We start from the raw sequence: 22,909 nt of genomic DNA on the forward strand, positions 1-22,909 counted from the left end.
TAGATGTATGTATTACATAGAAATAGATCAATGAAAAACAAAATTTTGCTATATATGAATTTATAAATAATGTTATACAGAATGTTCTTCTGGTTGAAATCGATAAAATGGTATATTTGATCTGAAGGTGCATATGAGGCTTTGCGAATGGAACAGTGAAGGAGATGGCTAGTAGTGGTACCCTCTGCCATGTGCCGTACAGTGGCTTACAGAGTATGTATGTAGCTGTACATATGGAAGGTAGTAAATAGCAGATAGAGGAATGGGTGGTGATGGAAGATTTTTGGAGCTAGGACACATAATGAGACAATGGCATATATTATCTTCCTTGGTATGTGGAAATCCTTAGAAGATTTTTTTGGGCATTTGTGACATGCACCCAGCACTTTATTACATAAATGGTACAGATAATTAATTAAAATTGTGTGAGGCCATTATAAGCACAACATCTGATAACAGATCATAGCAGCATAGTATGGCAACTGAACATTTACAATTCTTTTGTATTGTTGAATGAAAAATGGTAAAGATTAGTGGCAGTTTAAGTTACCTTTTGATGCTGAGTTGCACAAACAAGTTAGGTAATGTCTAATGCCTCTCCTGTGTAGGTGATTGGGGAAATTTCCACGATGGAAGAACACCATTAAAACAGATGTTATATGCTATGTACCAGATCTCCAGTCTGTAAACTTTTATTTTGTGGGGGGAAATAGGTTGTCTATTATAGTAGTAAAATCTTCTGTGCCTCCATGTTTCTGCCCTCTTTTCACACATTATATGCCCTTGGTTTATCTTTCGGGATGTGATCGTATTTGCTGAAATAGGGGAATAAGCAAGGAGGTCCACTTAAACATTTTGCTGAATGAAGTGGTGCACTGGTAGATGAAGAAAAGTCTTCAATGTCCATACCACTGTAGCTCAACCATTTTCCACATTTTCATTTACATCTAGATTGCCCCTGTATTCCCCAAGGAATGGAGTGCGGGATGAACTATTGTTGGTAAGCCTCCATGTGAGGTGGAATTTCTTTCGTGACAGATATGTAGGAGAAAGCATATTTTGGTTGCCTCTTCTAGGAATGTACACTCTAAGAATTTTAACAGTTAAGTGCATTGTGAAACACAATGCCTGTCTTGTAGCACCTGCCATTGAATCTGGGTGAGCATCTCCGTGACACTTCCATACTTACTAAATGAATGTGCAATGAAAGGTGCTGCTCTTCTTTGGATCTTCTCTGTTTAATCTATCAGTTCTACTTGGTAAGAGTCCCAGACTGACAAGCAGTACTCAACTATTATTTTAATGAGACTTTTGTGAACTGTCTCCTCCATGGCTGGACTAGTTTAGCAGTCTTTTCATAATATCTATCTGTGGCTCAAAATCTCCTCTCTAGGGTGACTAGCTATCTATCCTTTTTATATTTTTGTTATTCAACCCTGGACTTTCCATTGTTTGACATATGTAATTGGTGGTTTCTCCTTACACGCTCCGACTGTTGTGACTCCTTTGCTGGAAATATGGTGGTATGTTTCTCTGATTTATTGATTTTGATTACTGGATTATTAGACCTGGTTTCTGTTTGAGAACTAATTTCTGCCAGCAGTACCATTTTAAGCACTATTAACATCTTCTGAGACAAATATGCTTCTCAGGTTTGCCGCTGGATCGTATTGTGTAACTCACACAATATTTCATCAATGCAACTGCTCAACATTGTCAGGAGATGGTAGCTCTGCTGTCACTGGTGCAAGGCGCAACTGATGATAATTGAGGAGCAGCGTCGGAATTTATCATGCCAGGAGCAGGCAATGTGCGTGCATGGAGAGACGCACGTAGTTGGAGGAAAGCAGCGCTCCTGGCGCCCCCTGCTGGGAGGCGCAGAAATTCCATCCGTGTGCGCTATGGGCAGCAACTGTGTGCCAGACGCTCCTGCGGTTAAAGTTGTGTGTTGTGTCACTTGATGAATCAGAAGTTCTTGTTTTCCCTGTTTTTGATTTAATGGCAGCCAGTGCTGGATTTCAGGCACCACTTAGTTGAAAACCTGCATCCCTGTTGATAAGATTGTCCGCCGTACCGATATGTATAGCCTCCTTGACAACACAGTCCCAGAAAGGTGACATTGGGGATAAAATTTCCATCTGTTCGGAAAGCATACAATGTCCCGTGACCAGGCAATGCTCCGCTACCACTGATTTATCAGGTTGCCCCAGGCACGTATGACGACAATGTTCGACGTAACATTCGTGTGCAGTTCGCCATGTCTGTCCGATATAAGATTTTCCACATTGGCATGGGATTTTATACACGCCACATTTCCTAAGGCCAAGGTTGTCTTTGAACGAGCACAATATATTCCTTAATTTTGCTGGTGGCCAAAAAGCACACTTGATGTCATGCTTTTTGAGGATTCTTTGTATTCTCGAAGACATGCCACCAAAATAGGGCAAGAATGCTGTTGCAGTGGGTGCCTCTGCATCTTCGTTTGCATCCCTGCTTTGAGTTTGCTTAGAACGGAAAGCATGGCAAAGCATATTGCATATTGCCTGCTTCCGGAGTGATAAATTCCGCCACCGCCGCATGATTATCATCAGTTGCACCTTGCAGCAGTGACAGCAGCAGCCACCACCAACTGATGATGTCGAGCAGTTGCATCGATGAAATATTGTGCGAGTTACACAATACAATACGACGGCAAACCCAAGAAGCGTATTTGCAACAGATTCGTCAGGAAAGCATGAAAAGTCACATCTTCTGAGATGATTAACAATTATTAATAATGATCATTTGTGAGTAAGCATGAAATGGTAAACCAAGAGAGAACAAGAGAAGAACAGGCAAGAAAGGGCAAAGAGAAGAAAGAATATTGAGGAAATATACTTTATTCAGCTGTTACCTCATTTATCCCTGTAGGTTTTTAGTTGTCAGTTTAAAACTGAGTACTGAATGGCACTTCTTGCAACCTTGTTTATTATGTAGATATGTAGCATCAGCATTATGTGAGGTGATGAGCTGCAGGACATTTTCTGTATGGTGCTGTATCAAACTATGTAATTGAAGAGGTACAGTGATAGTGTAACTCTCAATTATATTTTTGCACTTGGATTCTGAATACATTAGAGCCAGTCACCATAAATAACTTGGTGTGTATACCAGTAGTTGTGAATCATGAAGTTTGAATAACACTGCTCTGATTTCAATGTTACATGTAGCTAGTTTAAAGTCACAGAGGTTCAGAATTGTTCCCGGTACCTCAGATGGAATGCATCTTGAATTGCATGACACCATTTTAAATTCCACATAATGATTCCTTAAAAAAATTTGTTGTCACTACAGTGATTTGCACTGAAAGATGGAAATGCATTGCATACTAAGGAAATAGTCCTGTGTTACCTTCGGAAATAATGTTACGTTCTAATAAATGAGGAAGAAAGATTGGTACATTGTGAAGTTACTTTCCTTGGAATATTAAAGAAATTGGTAGATTGTGGTAACTGCCTGCAGTGTATATGTCAGTTTCACTTTTTTTATAAGCTCGTTATACAATCTCTCTATGGCCCAGAAGAGGGCCTTCCTTTATATAGTTTATGATTTCTACAGGAGAGTGTACTTATAATTTAATGTAGTTTTTTAGATTTTCAGATCATTTTCTGTTGTTACCTATTATATGTTTGCTATGAAATTAATTACATTAAAGACTGGTAGGGCTCTGTTGAAAGAATCCCTAACAGAGTACAGAACCCCACTTTAGGCCCTGGACAAGGTGGCAAAGTCTATGTTGAAATCATTTTGCATAAATCACAGTTCCTCTAAAACTTATTATTATTAAGGAACACCATTAACAAATAAGCACAGCTGGAAGTGAGTGCAATAGACTTCTGTGAAATGTGCAGTTACCTACTTTATAAAATATCCTTACTGCTATTACTAAATTATTACCAAATAAATACTTTATTCCCTTTAGCTGTATTGCATCCAAAGGGAATTCTATAAAGCAAAAGGCAGTAAAAATTAGCAAAATAAGCTGGCAACATTGTCTTCATATCAGTACCATGTAAGATAACTGAAAAATGCAGAACATTGCAAATTGAGCTTCTTGATTAGTTTATTTGCGTGTTGACCCTATTTTAGGTGGTTTTCCAGCAGGATACTAAAGGATTATACATGTAGTGTTTAATTTACTTTATGGCCATTAATATCTATTTCCAAAGCAACCAGAAATGCCAAGAGTAACTGTAACAGTGTTGACAAAAACACAGATACCTGGGTAGCCTTTCATCTGTGGCTGAAGGGAAGACAGAAGAAAGGAACATAGAAAATGGCAGTATTGTTTGTATAGAATGTGTCAAATCTATCATAGTAGATATTTTTATCACATGTGGAGAACACAGAGTGATTATCCTTAAATAAGTTGGGTGTGTAGCTTTACAATTTCAAGGAAAGTAACAGCCTTAAATTGTAAACAAATGGCGAATAGTGTTTGGATAACTGTCTTGGGATATCAATATATCTTATGTCAGTGTCTGATTCTTATTCATACATGAGTCCCAGAATTATATTTATTTTCTAGAAAAGCTAAAGAATCTTTATGTGGAATGTTATTCACTGTTGACAGAAATGATTGCAATAAGAATTTTAAAACTAAACAAACAAAATTAAGTTGATGTGATCCGGATACGTAAGGTAGTAAAATTATATGTTCGTGATATGAACCGTGTAGAATCCTTTCGAATAAATATTATAAATGCATGGCATCCAATTTTTTTTCTGTTGGAAATTAATTCCACATAATCTTAAATGTTAGTACAGAATTGATGTTTTGTCCTTGTGTAACAAATTGAAGATAGATGTTTGTCATTTTTTTCTTCCAGTCTCTCTGACTTTAAACAGAGGCTGAAAAATTGTAACTTGTATCTTTTAACAGTTATTTGTGTGTCTTGAATTTTTATTTTGTCAGATATCTGCTGAAAGGAATGCTTTATCAGTTCATTGTTTGAAATATTGAGGAATATTCCATGAAATCAGAAAATTTAAAGAGATTTAACTAATGGTTATGAATGATTACCTAATTTTAGGCAGTTTCTTAATATTGCTCAACACAAAAATTAGAATGTAACTGTTGATTTCATGGATTTTTGCTTTTTCAGTGCAAGCATAAGTATCTATCCAGCTTCTTTTCAGCAATCACCTCAGTTAAATGTCAATATAAATGCAGCATTTACAGTAATAGTAGCTTTTTATTGTACAACAGTGGATATGTTAGACATGTTAAATGTTGCACTATTCATTGTTATCTATTTTCTTAAGATATCTTTAGAAAAACAAAATAAAATATTTTCTGAAATGGAGTATCTTTGTAAATTTCAAGCTTAGTTGAGAATGAGTTGCTATGATTATTGAAGATTTTGATTATTAAAGAGTCACTCATAGTTATTTTATTCAGTCACCACTCTTTATGAGATAATTATCAATACCAACAGGTTTAGTTGCCATATGGCGAAAATATGTAACCAAATGTTTTGGTCTTTGTGAAGCAGTCCCCATTATCATTATTTTCATTAACACAGAGCTCTCTCTCTCTCTCTCTCTCTCTCTCTCTCTCTCTCTCTCTCTCTCTCTCTTCTCTGCCTTTAACACTCAGTCCAGAAATAAATATTTATTGGTAAATTAATTTTCTCTTTTATCCCTGTTGTAATATAACTGTTTTTCTTAACTTAAATAACACATCCATATCTTAATACAAAACTGTTGAATAATGCATGGATCATTTATTGTATGGTTTTTATACATATCATGCTCTTCTTATTCTTCATCCATTGCTATTGATGACATGCCAAACATTACGGTTTTGTCTGCCCACATGTCTATCTTTAAAAATAAATTCTCACAGATACTGAACAAATCTCAGACATTATAACAAGATTAAAAAATAAATAAATATCCATATTTCATGGAAATTGTTCATCTCTGTGCACCAACATACACATATTCTTAAGATGAGGTAGAAGAAACTGGAAAGTGAGAGCAAAGCCCACTGCAAAATGATAGCTGGGGATTTTAAAGTGCAAGTAGGACAGAGATTAGAGAATGACTGTTCTCCAGGAAACTTCAGGGATGATTCCAGAGAAAATTTTGTACAAGCATTTGAAGACATAAAAAGCTATGCTCTATCGACATCTACCCTAAAATGTATGTATATCTCCATTTACTACCCTAAACGTATCACCAACTGAGTTTTAGCAGGGGGGGGGGGGGGGGGGGGGGAGGCAGCATTGGATTTCAATCCAGCAAAGGAACAAACTGTCATCATAAATGGATTTAACACAACGGACCATTTATAAGTCATGAACAAAGTTATAAAAGTGAGTAATGAATATGATTATCTTTTTATCTGGGGTTTATAAGACTGTTTTTCACTCACTTGTGAGAAATCTGTACAGACAGCCTTGGTGAAACAAGGAATTGGTTCAACCATTCATACAATGTTGGCTGTTGTGGCTGGTGTTTACTTCCATGAAAGCTTTCGGGCTGAGAGGTCTTGGTTAATATATAAAACTATTCCTGGACATTTCGTCTCCAACTGCAAGACAGATATTCAGAAGTAAAACTGTAACAGCAGTTGTCTCCCACATTCAGGGATGAAACATCAAGGAATAGTTTTATATAATGATCACAGCTTCTCAGCCTGGAAGTTTTAACTGAAGGTTCACCTTTCATTAGTATATACTTCATTAGGTACTGGGAAATTGAGAGTTGAAACAATAGTTGGGCAAGAAGATTCCACATCATCCAAAGCTATTCTCAGCAGCCATAAGGAAAGAATTTAGATCCTTAAATGTGGAAATGAAGAAGGAATACAAATTAATGGAACATATCTCAACTATCTTTGTTCTGCTGCTGATGTATTGTTTTCCTGTTGTGACACAAATTTCAACAAATAATGAAGAACATAACAGAGTAAGTTTGAAAGTCGTCCTGAAAATCTAATATAAAGCAGCTGAGGACTCCGCAGGTGGCAAAAATGGAATGACACACTTTTTTAAACTATATAGTTGTTTCAAATCTGTGCTTCCAATCTGTGCAGGAAGGAAAATTCTCAATTAAGTCTTTATTGTCAGTTTTGCCTTGTGAGAAAGAGACATCAACTGTTCAAGTATTATAGGTGGAGAGATGCACATTGGTAATTGCTTGGAGAGCCAAGAGAATAAGGAAATGGATTAAGGATCAGATCAGAAATTAACAAAAAATTATAATTCTGATGAAAAAGAATTGGAGGTGGGGTAGGATATGTAGCAAGGTGAATGGATGATGGATAGACCAAGGAAATATTTTGCTGGATCTTAAAACAGTAGAAAAGACAAAATAGTTATCTAATTGCAGGTGGGTAAATTATAAAACATGCAAGAGTAGTATGGATGCATATAACTGAAGACAGTAATGGAATAGCCAAGAGAAAACTTTTTCCCAGAAATGGGTGTCAGATGTGTAATAATCAATAATGTATTTTGAATTTTGTCACTCCAGATCTCAGATGGTAATTATAACAATAAGTGCATTAGAATTTAGAAGTTCTTGGATTAAGTTTTTCTATTTCTCTTGAGCCTTTATTTCCTGCAATGCAAATCATATACACCACAGTGGAAAGTTTGTGTCCGTTTGGTTGAGCTGCATGTGCATTAATCATTTGCAAAAACAAAAAAGAAAAAAAAAAAGATGGTTTGCCTTTTGGCATCCTGATATTGCATCTGTTATTTTCAGGGCATACCACATGCTTATTTGTAAACTGTTAATAGTTTTGTGCTCAAGAACTGGTTTAAGGGCATTGACTGGATGGACATGGACACAGATTGTAGATGGACATGGACACAGATTATAAATTGCAGTATTAGGGAATCCATATATGAAAAGTAGAACATTATATTGTGGAATATGTGTTACAGGTAGCAAAATGACATCTAAAAGGGAACCCTGATTTAAGTAAATTGTAGGATTATACGTATGATCTTCTTTCACTCGTTCCTTAAATATTTTAAAATCTAATTGAAATGGACAGATAAAAAATCTAGCTCATCAAGCAGCAGTAGGAGAACAGTGACACAAAGGATTTAACTTTTACAAGCTTTTGGAGCCAATGGCTCCTTCTTCTGGCTGAAGAGCTGAAGTGGAAGAAAGAGGGATAAAGGAAAAACACTGGAGAGATTTAGGGAAAGGGGTACTGTTCAGATTTAGTGAAAGGGGTACTGTTCAGAACCCTGGGTCAGGGGAGACTTACTGGACTGGATGAGAAGGAAAGACTCATTGTTGGGGACTGCACCGGACGAGACTTGAAAACCTGAGAGCTTAAAGGTGGAAGATGGGGTAATATGTAAGACATAGAGTACTAATAAAATATTGTGCACAAGTTAATAAGAGTGAAAAGCTAAGTGCATTGTATGTAACAAGTGGGAAGGGGGACATTGAAAAATAGACAAGTCAGAAAATGAAAGATATAGAAAACTAAAATAGAGTGAAAAAAGGAGTAGTTACTGTGAATAAAATCCGAGACAGAAGAAATTTACACAAATTATGGACAGGCGGGTGGTGAGAACCAAGGACATGTTGTAGTGCTAGTTCCCCCCTGCAGAGTTCTGCTAGAAACTGGTGTCTGGAGGAAGAATCCAGATGACATGCGTAGTGAAACAAGCACCAAGGTCAATTTGTACAGCATGCTCTGTGAAGGGTATTGTGTGTTGCCTGTGTATACCCTCTGCCTATGCCCGTTCATCCCAGACTGATGACTGGGTGGTAGCCATGGTGATGTAAAATGCTGAACAGTGTTTACATAGCAGTTGGTATATGACGTATCGTTTCGAAGATGGCTCTCCCTTTGATAGTGTATGTTTTGCCAGTTACAGGGTTGGAATAAATGGTGGTAGGAGGGTGCGTAGGGCAAGTCTTGTAGCAGGGACGGTCACTGGGGTAGGAGCCATAGGGTAGGGAGGTAGGTGAAGAAGGACCAAAGGGTCTGACAAGGATATTGCGGAGATTGGGAGGGCGACAAAAAAGCTATTAGCCATAACCCTTTTCATGGATCGCTTGGAGGGGGATTTCCTGTGGTCCATAAGCCTTCACCCACTGGTTTGATTTAGATACATTGATGATATCTTTGCCGTATGGACTCATTGTGAGGCTGACCTGTTAAAATTCTTGGAGTCTCTAAATACCTTCTCCCAATTAAATTTCACATGGTCCTATTCCAAGTACCAAGCCACTTTCCTTGATGTATAATATTGATCTCATCCTCACCGAAGGCCAGCTACACACTTCCATCCACATCAAACCTACTAACAAGCAATAGTACTTACATTTTGACAGTGGCCATCCTTTCCATGTCAAACGTTCCCTCCATACAGCCTTGGCATTCATGGCAAACGTATTTGTTTGGATGCAGACTCTTTACAGCAATACATCACCTCTCTCACTTTGGCCTTCATTGGACGTAATTGTCCCAACAGCCTAGTTCAAAAGCAGATTTCTGGGCCATCACATCCAATCCTGGTACTGCTGACCCCCTCCAAAACAATAACTTTGGAGCACACCAATTGTCTCCCAGTATTATCCTGGTGTTGAATGTATCAATCACACTTCAAGAAGAATATAATAGAGGGAAACATTCCACATGGGAAAAATATATCTAAAAACAAAGATGATGAGACTTACCAAACAAAAGCACTGGCAGGTCGATAGACACACAAACAAACACAAACATACACACAAAATTCTAGCTTTCACAACCAACGGCTGCTTCGTCAGGAAAGAGGGAAGGAGAGGGAAAGACGAAAGGATGTGGGTTTTAAGGGAGAGGGTAAGGAGTCAGTCCAATCCCGGGAGCAGAAAGACTTACCTTAGGGGGAAAAAAGGACAGGTATACACTCGCACACACACACACATCCATCCGCACATACACAGACACAAGCAGACATTTGTAAAGGCAAAGAGTTTGGGCAGAGATGTCAGTCGAGGCAGAAGTAAAGAGGCAAAGATGTTGTTGAAAGACAGGTGAGATATGAGTGTCGGCAACTTGAAATTAGCAGAGGTTGACGCCTGGTGGATAATGAGAAGAGAGGATATACTGAAGGGCAAGTTCCCATCTCCGGAGTTCTGACAGGTTGGTGTTAGTGGGAAGTATCCAGATAACCCGGACGGTGTAACACTGTGCCAAGATGTGCTGGCCGTGCACCAAGGCATGTTTAGCCACAGGGTGATCCTCATTACCAACAAACACTGTCTGCCTGTGTCCATTCATGCGAATGGACAGTTTGTTGCTGGTCATTCCCACATAGAAAGCTTCACAGTGTAGGCAGGTCAGTTGGTAAATCACGATGGTGCTTTCACACATGGCTCTGCCTTTGATCGTGTACACCTTTCGGGTTACAGGACTGGAGTAGGTGGTGGTGGGAGGATGCATGGAACAGGTTTTACACCGGGGGCGGTTACAAGGGTAGGAGCCAGAGGGTAGGGAAGGTGGTTTGGGGATTTCATAGGGATGAACTAAGAGGTTACGAAGGTTAGGTGGACGGCGGAAAGACACTCTTGGTGGAGTGGGGAGGATTTCATGAAGGATGGATCTCATTTCAGGGCAGGATTTGAGGAAGTCGTATCCCTGGTGGAGAGCCACATTCAGAGTCTGATCCAGTCCCGGAAAGTATCCTGTCACAAGTGGGGCACTTTTGGGGTTCTTCTGTGGGAGGTTCTGGGTTTGAAGGGATGAGGAAGTGGCTCTGGTTATTTGCTTCTGTACCAGGTCGCGAGGGTAGTTGCGGGATGCGAAAGCTGTTTTCAGGTTGTTGGTGTAATGGTTCAAAGATTCCGGACTGGAGCAGATTCGTTTGCCACGAAGACCTAGGCTGTAGGGAACGGACCGTTTGATGTGGAATGGGTGGCAGCTGTCATAATGGAGGTACTGTTGCTTGTTGGTGGGTTTGATGTGGACGGACGTGTAAAGCTTACCATTGGACAGATGGAGGTCAACGTCAAGGAAAGTGGCATGGGATTTAGAGTAAGACCAGGTGAATCTGATGGAACCAAAGGAGTTGAGGTTGGAGAGGAAATTCTGGAGTTCTTCTTCAATGTGAGTCCAGATCATGAAGATGTCATCAATAAATCTGTACCAAACTTTGGGTTATAGGCCTGGGTAACCAAGAAGGCTTCCTCTAAGCGACCCATGAATAGGTTGCGTACGAGGGGGCCATCCTGGTACCCATGGCTGTTCCCTTTAATTGTTGGTATGTCTGGTCTTCAAAAGTGAAGAAGTTGTGGGTCAGGATGAAGCTGGCTAAGGTAATGAGGAAAGAGGTTTTAGGTAGGGTGGCAGGTGATCGGCGTGAAAGGAAGTGCTCCATTGCAGCGAGGCCCTGGACGTGCGGAATATTTGTGTAGAAGGTAGTGGCATCAATGGTTACAAGGATGGTTTCCGGGGGTAACAGACTGGGTAAGGATTCCAGGCGTTCGAGAAAGTGGTTGGTGTCTTTGATGAAGGATGGGAGACTGCATGTAATGGGTTGAAGGTGTTGATCTATGTAGGCACCTTCAACCAACCACGTTATCCGCCAGGCCTCAACCTCTGCTAATTTTAAGTTGCCGCCACTCATACCTCACCTGTCTTTCAACAACATCTTTGCCTCTTTACTTCCGCCTCGACTGAATTCTCTGCCCAAACTCTTTGCCTTTACAAATGTCTGCTTGTGTCTGTGTATGTGCGGATGGATATGTGTGTGTGTGCGAGTGTATACCCATCCTTTTTTCCCCCTAAGGTAAGTCTTTCTGCTCCTGGGATTGGAATGACTCCTTACCCTCTCCCTTAAAACCCACATCCTTTCGTCTTTCCCTCTCCTTCCCTCTTTCCTGACAAAGCAGCCGTTGGTTGTGAAAGCTAGAATTTTGTGTGTATGTTTGTGTTTGTTTGTGTGTCTATCAAGCTGCCAGCGCTTTTGTTTGGTAAGTCTCATCATCTTTGTTTTTAGATATACACTTCAAGAAGACTATGACTACCTAAAATCATGCCCTGAAATGAGATCTATTCTGTCTGAGAATTTGCCCACCACACCTCGAATAGCTTTTCATCACCCTCCCAGTCCCTGCAATATCTTTGTTAGACCCTATGCTCCTTCTGCACCCATGTCTCTACCCTATAGCTTCTATTCATGTGCCTGTTCCCACTGCATGATTTGCCCTAAGCACGCTCTTACTACCACCTATTCCAGCCCTGTAACTGGCAAAAGGAAAGAGTCTTTCCTTCTCATCCCATCCGGTAAGTCTCCCCTGACCCAGGGTTCTGGGTGACTTTTCTGAACGTTTCCCCTTTCCCTAAATCTCTCCAATCCTTTTCCTTCGCCCCCCCCCCCTTCCTTCCCCATCAATTCTTCTGCCAGAAGAAGGAGGCACTGGCTCCGAAAGCTTGTGAAAGTTAAATCCTTGTGTGTGTGTGTGTGTGTGTGTGTGTGTGTGTGTGTGTGTGTGTGTGTGTGTTCCTGCTGCTGCTTGGTGAGTAGATTTTTTATGTATCCATTTACATTATATTATCAGTAATTGATTATTTTTGTTGTTAAAATCTAATTAACATCACAGTTAAAAGAGAATGAACAGTGGATCAGTTTATTTTGTTGATGCTGATCCTGATTGTCTTATCCGCATTAGTCAAATGTTGTGATGATATACTCCTTGCTCACTGCTAGGGTTATGATGTTGCACACTGGAACTAGTAGGCTGAAGTATGACACTAAAACATATAGCAGAGGAGACAAACATCTATTAATGGATATCTAAAATGATGTAAAACTACCCTGATGGTAGACCACAAATATGGGAACAAACAAATTCTACCTATGGGACAAGAAGTACCTCCATGATCAAAAGAAAATCAGTGATTGAAAGAAGAGAGACCATTCAGAGAGGAAGTAGAAATGGTGTCGGTACATTGCTCTGCTTCTCATATCGAGAAGCATGCACAGCAAGAGAGAAATGGAGATGAACCAAGACAGTTTAATGAATGTTAACTGCCAGTGAGGTTTCAGAGAGAGAGAGAGGGAGAGAAAGAGAGAGAGAGAGAGAGAGAGAGCGCTTCAACAACACTTCTGCAGTATTGTAGTGCCTCCCTCCCTCTCTCTCTCTTACATATTGTACATTGTAATAAGTGTTCTGTGGCAATGCAACAATGTATACATGTATGACCAGATCTATGTGATAAGTTTTGCTACTATATATTCTGGGATATTAATCTTTTATCTTCTGCATTAGAAGAACCCTGCTTTTTTACCCTAAATGTACAATAAAATATTCCAGATCTGTGTTTTGTACAAAGTGTTTAACAAGTTTCCCTAGCTTTATGTGTTACCCTTCAATATCTGAATTGCACTGTATAGTATCTGTAACCAGAGGAACATTGTTGTGTTGCTCCCTGCATATTTGTGTAACTATCCGGAACTTACTAATACTCAGTTTCACACCCAGGATTTACCTACAAGCACCTTCTTGTCACTGGTGTCTGTTGTTTACTGTATTATGATGGTGTGGTGCTCTTTTCAGCTCGCCCTACATTCCTCAATCTGAACCTGAACCTCAACTCTCTTCGCCTGCAGCCGGCCGGGCCCAAACGTAGGTTGCTCCCCCATATTTCTGTCTTTTCCAGTGATTGCTACATGTCATACCTTCTGTGTTGTTTCAACTCTTTGCTCGGTTGGCCGTGTTATGATCCTTTCCTGTTGGGAGAATGCAAAAAGGAGTTTTACTATGGGTTGAACACACAATAGTATTGTTTGGTAACAGTCAGTATAAGAAAAGTACAGGTACAAATTAACAATATTTTTTCAAAATTTCTGGCAATGTTTTTTTGTTAATAACTGCTCTTTTAATATTATATCAAGAAACTCTGTAGTAGTCAATGCTGAACATTTTAAGTGCATTTTTAAAGCTGCATAAGCTTTGCAGTATTGAATAAATACAGTCATAGCAATCAGCTTCTTTTATTACCAGTAGTTTTCTGGCAAAACCTGTTTGGCTTTCATTTTTCAACAACTTGGAGACTTACCTAAAATTAATAACAACATCTTTGATTATTTAACTCACTCAACACAGTAAAGGATACCAGGTTGAGTGGTTTTGTGTTAGGGTGTTATTTCTTGTCAGTCTTTATACACGAATATTTATTTATTTATGGTTTAAAGTAAGATAAGCAGCATTTTTGGAGAAAGAAACTCTTCATCCATAAGGGAAGGGATCATATGTTACATTAATCACTTTTTTTTCCACCTTGTAAATATGCTTCACATTGAATGATCCTGTATGATTATCTTTATGTTGCTGTTATTGTTTTGTACCCCACAAGGAAGAGCTGACTAGTTACACCTAACATTTTCGTTCTTAACTCATTGAGCTTTTTAGAGAAATTAAATGTGTGGCCACATCCAAGTCTTCTTTATATTTTGTTTTTGCATGCTGCACCAGCTGATGTCTCTACCAATGTATCACATCCATATTTAGAACTGGACTGATGTTTTTCTCTGAATGTTGAATATAGTTTAAAGTTATGCAGCAATGCAAAATTGCTTATCACCTATATAAACACTGGAAAAATCTTAAGAATCTAATTTAAGTGTGGCAAAACATAAAATGGAAATGGATATTATATCACCTAATATAACTCTGTATTAATAAATACTAATGCAGCTTTTATTTCAGTATCCATTTGTCAGAAACTATGCACATTAAAATAAGATGGCTATGTTTGCCTCACTTTAACAACAGTAATGTGAAGGATCAGGTGAGGGACAGCTTTTTTCTTTTCATTTCATTGGAAAAGTCATAAAAAATCTTGAGAAACACTTATAACACAGGCCTGTTTACCAGTCTACTCATGGGAGCTGGCTCGTGCTCATGCCACAGCAATGAGCAACCATCTGGTTCACAGGGACTAATGGCATGAGAAGGGGAAGGGTGGGCAGGGGACGGAGGAATCAAATAAGGTACCTCTACATGAGATGTTGTTGTCAGTGAATCTGTTCTGTGGCCACTAATGTTATTTCTACAGTGATGGGTCAGTCCAATGTGGCTAATTAATGCCTTTTGCAGAAAATTTAGTTACATTGATGAGAAATGGCAAATGAAGTGAAAGTTACCTTTCTTTTAATTAGTGAGATGAGTATGAAACATATTTTTCATGAGTGAACAGTCTTATGATGATTGCCATTTTTGGGCAAAGTTTAAACTGACATCAACTTGTATTTCATGACTATTTCATTCACATGTTAAACATAAAAATACTGGAATTCAATCAATACTACTTATTTGGCTTTTCACTAAAGCATCAATGTCTTGTATCACTTTCTGAGCACTGCTAATTCAAAGATAAGCTTTTAGGTTGAAATCTGTCAGTGAGACTCTTAGATAGATTACATCCTCTTCATTGACGAAAAAAGTCATTCACACAAGTGCACATGTCAAGACATTGACGTAATCATAACTACAAACTTTTAAATTGGAAATTTATACTAGCAGCCAGAACATTATGACCACTGACGTCTACAGATGTAAACCCATCCAGGCAATAGCATCATCATCTGGTGAGAAATGACTGCTAGTGAGACACACGTACAGTGCATGTAGTATCAGTGAGCATGCTGTTTGTGTGTAGAATGGGAATGGTATGTGATCTGTCCGAGTTTGACCGAGGCAAATTGTGATGGCGTTGAGGCTCGGCATGAGCATTTTGGAAACTGCACGACTTGACTGGTGTTTGAGTAGTGCTGTGGTGAGTGTCTTCAACATGCGGTGAAATAACGTCCAGATGTCGTGGGGTGGGCGGCCGCCCCCTCATTATAGATGTCTGGCATCGTAGGCTGGCCAGACAGGTAAAACAGAACAGGCAGTGAACTGTGGTGGAACTAAAATCAGATTTTAATGCCGGGCAGAGTAAAAGTGTGTTTGAACACAAAATACACCGAGCACTCCTAACAATGGGCCTACTCAGCTGACGACACATGCATGTGCCAATGTTAATACCATGATGTCAGTGACTACGATTGAAATGGGCACGTGACCGTCGACACTGGACATCGACTCAGTGGCAGAGCATTGCACGGTCTGATGAACCCCAATACCTCCTTCATTATGGCGATGGGAGGTTGCGAATCTGTCACCTTCCAAGGGAACAGCTCCTTGACACCTGTAGTGTGGGACGGAGACAGGCTGGCGGCAGCTCCATTAAGCTCTTTGAGAGACTCCTGTGGGCATCCATGGGTCCAGTGGGGCTCGTGCAAGGCACCATGACAGCCAAGGACTATCATACACTGGTTGCAGACTACATACACCCCTTCATGATGATCATATTTCCCAATGGCAGTGACGTTTTTCAGCAAGATAATGCACCAAGGCACAAGGCCAGGAGTGTGATGGAGTGGTTCAAGGAACACAATGGGTCTTCCAGTTGATGTACTGCCCCCCCCCCCCCTCCCCCCATTCACCAGCTCTGGATCTGATCAAATGCATCCAAGATGTGATTGAATGTGGCATCAGAGCTCATCCCCCCTCCTCCCCCTCCCTTCCCAGAATTGAGGAATTAGGTGACTCTTGTATGTAGGTGTGGTGCCAACTCCCTCCATTGACCTACCACGGCCTCATTGTTTCCAAGCCAAGAAGTGTTGCCACTGTTATCTGTGCCAAAATAGGACATACTGGCTATTAGGTAGGTGTTCATAATGTTATGGCTGATCAGTGTATGTTGAAGAAATTTTTTATACAGCTGTACATACTTATTTTATTTTGAAACTTATCACACAACTGCCTGTCACACTGTAGGTGTACTAACTGCAACTAAGCATCCTACACTGAAGTCATATTAATTTATGTTAGTGTGTCTCACCTTTGCTTTGAAGTTCTTAACCCGGCCATCATGCTGCTTTTCATCAATTTAAAATGAGCTACTCTACACTTTAAACATTGCCTGTAAGTATATACACTTATGTTAAAGACTTGGGGAACTTAATACATGGTCATTTCTCCAAAGACAGCACACAGTTCTCTCTTCCTATGCATGACATATTGAGTCAGATTGCCATAGTATACCACAGGTGCTCACTTCCCAAGTGGTGAGCAAATGTTCTTGCTCACCTAGCCGCATCCTGAACAGACCTGTTACAGCAGACTGTACTAATAATATGTAAAGTTACTCTCCATATCTTGACATCTGTTCTCTCAACACTACATGAGTATTAGACTAGGAAATATCTCGCCATGTTTAATTTCCTTTCTAATTTATATTTGATAGTAAAACACACAGAAATATGTTGCCTATCATGACAAAAGGGAAAAATTGATTTGTTTATGCTGACACCTTATCCACTGCGGTTTACTCTACAAGAACTCAATTATTGCTTTAAATGTCCAGAAAAATGGAACATTTATCCCTATTAAGGATACATCAGAAAGGGGTTCGTACTGTTGACTGCATCATCATTTAGAATTTCCACTAGGCACAGTACTTTGAAAGACTGAAAATGAAGTGCTGCACATATATAAAGTGCACAGGCAAAACAAATAAACACTCAAGTATAAATGTAAGTTGATTGTTTCCGGAGTTAGGGCATAGTGGCAGATTTACTGGAGAGCAGTGCATAAATGCACAAAGACGTGTGAGCTGTGGGGATGTTATCAATGAAAAGTAGCTGTACATGACACTAAATACTGTTCATTCTTGAGTGCTACTCTCTCTTGTGGGACTCATGAATTGTGAACATAGTATGAAAACTAGTAGATAAATAAAGAACTTTGAAGGTAACATGGAGTATACAAAGCCATCTAAAATTTTAATAATTGTACCAAATCAGCTCTAAAGAAACCCATTCTGTAGCTTATATGAAACTGGCAATTTAATTGTCTGCCACACTTCTGAATAGTGAAAACTTGTTCTTTGAGTTACAAGCTTTGTTTATAGAGCTTCCATTTTGTAAAACTCATTAACCGTTTTAATTTTGCTTCTGTACAGAGCACATTTCTGTAATATGCACGCCAGAATGCCTGAATCTAGTTGTATATTAGAAATAACAATCTGTGTTAAACATCAATATTTATTAATTACTAATAGCACTGATGTTTTTATAATCATACAACTGCAGCATGGACTTTTAGTGCAGTAGTATTCATTGATATACATAATACCCATGACTGTACTTTTGTATCCTACCTTTTGACATTCCAGCATAGTTGCCTTGTACTCTTAAGAAAACTATGAGAATTACACTGTGCATGCCATTTATTGTCAAAATTTCAGTTTTAGCCAAATGAAATATTATTTATAATTGTAATCTACTGCAGAGTTTTTACCATGTTCTTAATCTGAATAATGCTGCACACAGTTTCTATCGGAAAAAACTGCATAATTATCTCTTGCTGAAAATAAGATCATAAGTGGACTTTCTTAGATGTATTTCTTAGTTCTTAAGTGTCTGTTGTTGGCAACAGCATCTCCCAACCTTGCAGCCACGAAGCTCGGTCTCCGAATGACGACACTCCATGAGGAGCAGTGCAGCCACTCAGCTACAAGCAAAGATGCCGCCACAGTCCAGCAGAAATGTTCGAGTGCTCCCAAGTCTAACGCGAGTTCAAAAGCAGAGCTGGCAGACCCAGATGGCATTTACAGTGATCCTGAATTTTCTGAGTCAGAGTCTTATCAAGTAAGTGTATAACCATATTTGCTATTTTCAGTTTCAGTTGGACAGTATGAGGGTGTTTGGTAAAAAAGAGGATGCTTTAATTATTATCAAACAAGCTCAACAGTAAGATGCAAAAATTACAGAACTTGTATGTGAGTAAAATATGACAGACATGACAAATCTTCTATAACTGTTAACATATTGATGGTGGCCATTATGTATTACCATTTTGGTGTACCATTGGGCACCAGCTTTCTCACTAGTCACTATTTATGTCCTATGGAAAGATATTTGGATAAGTAACAACACTAAAGTGCACTGCTCAAATACCTCACAGAGATCCTTTTAAAGTAAGTAACACATATTCACTAATTTTCTGTAATATGGCTAGAGTGAGTAGTACTGAAGACATGGAAGAGACTTGGGGTAGAGAGAGTGTTGAACAGCAGTGGACAGCGTTAAGAAAAGTTGTGCCAGTGTGTAAACACACAGGTGTATGCAGCGGACATGGCAGCCTCTACATCAAAGATATGGTAGGTGGTTGCTAGGAGAATTCTGAGGAAATATTACAGTGGGAAGGTGGAAAATTTGGCGTAAGAGACTTCAAGATGGAGATGACGAGGAAGGGAGAAGTTCTATGGGAAGTTAGAGGCCGACACTGAGCAAGAAAACGACAGGAAGAAATTTATATTGAGGCAAGGGGTTGTGGGAATATAGGACGTTTTGGAGGGGAAATTTAAAGACCCACAATTACAAAAAGTGGGTTTAGGAGTAAGATCTAGATGGCTCATGATGTGAAGTAGTTATTGAAATTAACCATATTGTGCTAAACACCATCCTCTACAACTGGGTGTTGCATTTGACCCTGGCCTCAATTTAGCAGAGGTCATCCATACATGTGGATTATTAGTTCATGATGTTACCCACATGGAATATTTTGTGTGGCTCCAGTGAAGTTGGTAGGTGATGTGGCTGTTTTCACAAGTGGCACTGCTTCTGGCAGCATAAGTAATGCCAGTGACAAGGCTGAAACAGAAAGTGATGGCCAATGGATAGGGACAGGTTTTGCACTTGGGTCTTCCATAGGGATGCTATTAGTGGGGCAAGAGTCAGGAGTGGGTGTAGTATATGTACAGAATAGGATACTACTCAAGTTGGCTGTGTGGCAGAATACCACTCTGGGAGGGGTGGAAGCCTAGTGAGTAGTAGCTTGCATAGAAGGCCTGGTGATGATCGTAGTTCAGTTGTTCCAGTCCTAGGAGGTAAATACTTAGACTTATGACCTGTCACACATTGTTAGTTCCATATATACTGTGTGTGTTTTCAAGACAGGTGTTAGAATATACAGAATCCATGTCATGAAAATGCTGTTGTGTTTTCGCAGAAGTCTCTATTATTTAAGTAATGTTATTTGTTTTCAGAGTTCTGGTCAACATACAAGACCAAATTACTTGGTAAAATCAGGTTTACCTAGTTCAAGAACATTGGACTCCTTAGCAGAGCTTCAGTCAACAAAGATGGGTACTCCAAGTGCATCTTCTAGGTAAGAAATAACTATAAATGTTGATAATACTTATCATTTCCTTTCTTCTCAACATTCATATGGTATAACTAATTATTATAATCATATGTATTTTATATCCACTCTGTGTCCACCCATTTGTTGCTACTGGTTCTGACCTGTAAATAATGTTACACTAAGAATGTTATAGCATTTTATTCAATGATTCTTTTGTGGGGAAAAGGTCATAAAAATGATGCAAATTAATTGTGTAAACTTATGAACCTCACAAATGACACCTACAACTGAATTATCCACAGTTACTGAAACCTACCACTTTGATAATGATGGTTCCCTCTCTTTATGCTTTTAGAAGGGCCTGTCTGACACCTCACACATTATGGATGTGCATCTCTCAGTTTGAAGATGTTCTTTTGCTGTTTAGAACATAATATGTATAAACAGATGATTATGTGATTTAACATAATTAGCATTTTTTTCCCTTTTTTTGAATGGTTGATTATGTTACATCAATAAAACAACACTGAGCTATGTGAGGTATAATTCAGTCTGTGACATAACAGGAGGTATATGGTGCTTGTTTCATTGTTTCTGCCATATGAATTGTCCCAGTTGCACTTATCCATCTGATTGTAGTCTTTCTAATTCACTCTTATTTTCCCTTAGTTCATGATCAACAATTGTGAGTGGAATTCTCAAAGGTGTGAAGTGCCAAAATGGTCATAATTTTTTTTTGTCATAAAGTGCTTTAAGCTGTAGCAATTTTCCTCTCACAATGTGTTCCTGTTTATCATCTTTGAGTTGAAACTGATGATGATGATGATGATAGATAGATAGATTTCACTGGTATAAACTACAGCAGTCATTGTCTCTTGAAAAGTGTTAAGTGCCACATTGATATTATCACTGATGAGATACAGATTAGCATTGTTATTGTGGGAAGTTTTGATTTCAGTGTGGTCCATGCTTTATGAGGCAAAGTTATATACATTATCTTTATTTAAAGTGAAAAGGTTATATTTTACTTTCGTAATCAAGCCTGCTAGTGCAAAACCTAAAGAGAAGATCCTCCAGCACTTGGAGTACATGAATTGCATGTTGAAATTATTTTAAAATGTGGTTTAAAACTGAAACCATTGTTGGGTTAGATATTGGTTATTAACTTGGTAACATGCATCCTTATAATTGCAGAAAATATGTAAATGCCAATTCCATTTCAGGGAACTTGACAAAGATTCAAAACTGCATGTCTTCCCTGAATTCTGTAAGCCAGATCAGATAAACAAGAAGATCTTTCTTATGCAATATGGTTACCATGGATAAGTCCAGTGGCACCAAAAATATGATACTGAGAGTGAAGATACCAATACGTGGCAGATTACTGCAATGTGTCCCAAATGGGAAAGGTGACTTGATTTAGATTTGCAAAAATACATTCATGAGCATGTATTATTTAGGCCACAAAGAAATAGAAGTGATAATTTCTAAGAAGAAGAAGAAGAAGAAGAAGAAGAGCGATATAAATTACATTGTTCACAGGAAATCTAATGCACCAACTAAGTATACAAATAGTTACTAGGGCATAGTGAAAAATTACATTAATTAATTTCCAAAGGATGAAAGCACTACTCACGGGCAAAATCTAGCACATAGTTTGTATGTCCAGACCTGAATATGTTTAATGAAATACTTCCAAACAACAGGGTTTGATACTAATACTATAAGGCTGTCTTAAAGAAAAATTTTCCTGAACTGAAATTCCATTGCCCCAGGGTATATACATTTAAAACCTGTGACAAACTACAATGTGAAAGGGCAAAGTCTAAAAAGTGTACCTGCAAAGCAGGCAATAGAATTGCACCTATGTAAGGCGAAAAATGCTACAGACAAGATGAAAGCCACAATCACTCTTGCTTATGTGTCAGAAAGTGAAATATCTTCTATTTCTATGGATTTACAGCAAGTACTGTATGTTTCTACACTTACTCATTCAGAAACATTTTATCATTCTCATTTGAGCCATTTTAACTTCTGCATCAGCTTAGGTGACACCCAAACTTCCTACATGCGTTTAGAGTGTGAAGGTATTGCTAATAAAGGAGGTAACAAAATTGCTTCGTGTCTTTTATGTATTGTCAATCTTGGTATTACAGAACAAAAGGATCTACATGTGTTTAGTGATAACTGTGTAGAACAAAATAAAAACAGAGTAATAATACTTTTGTACCTATTTCTAATTTCCTGTGGAGTTTTTGAAGTCATTCACCATAATTTTCTTGTTAGCAGTCACAGCTGTTTACAGTGTAACTGAGATTTTGATCTTGTTGAGAAGCATAAAAGAGTAATGAAGCTGTTTATCCCAGCAGATCTTAAAAAAGTGATTGCATCAGCAAAAAGTATAAGTAAGTTCAAAGTTGTAGATGTGGAGGCAGACTATCTCTTTGACTTGCAGTCTGCTGCATACTCCTTAATTTCAGTTAACACAATGAACATAACAAAAACCTCTTGCTTCCAAATGGATGCGAGATATCCTGGAAAAGTTTTAATGAAAACAACTTTCAGCATTATATAAGACTGGAAAGAATTTCATGTTTTGAAAAAAAGTAAAGACACTGAGGGATATACAGAAAGCTGAAATACCAGTCCTGAAACGTCAATTACTATCGCTGTTGAAAAGAAGAAAGATGTGTTGTCAGTGTTGGACTGT

At 38.8% G+C, this 22,909-nt stretch overlaps 1 protein-coding gene across 1 annotated transcript in view; it reads left to right on the forward strand.

Moving 5' to 3' along the window:
- LOC126161324 (kinesin-like protein KIF13A) overlaps positions 1-22,909 on the forward strand; it is a 136,927-nt gene that overhangs the window by 70,166 nt on the left and 43,852 nt on the right. Inside the window, exons 20-22 of the mRNA XM_049917079.1 lie at positions 13,561-13,629; positions 18,508-18,701; positions 20,102-20,223. Coding sequence (XP_049773036.1) covers positions 13,561-13,629; positions 18,508-18,701; positions 20,102-20,223 — 385 coding nt within the window. The remainder of the gene's footprint in view (positions 1-13,560; positions 13,630-18,507; positions 18,702-20,101; positions 20,224-22,909) is intronic.

The sequence above is a fragment of the Schistocerca cancellata genome, chromosome 2 (genome assembly GCF_023864275.1).
Source record: "Schistocerca cancellata isolate TAMUIC-IGC-003103 chromosome 2, iqSchCanc2.1, whole genome shotgun sequence".
Lineage (NCBI taxonomy): Eukaryota > Metazoa > Arthropoda > Insecta > Orthoptera > Acrididae > Schistocerca > Schistocerca cancellata.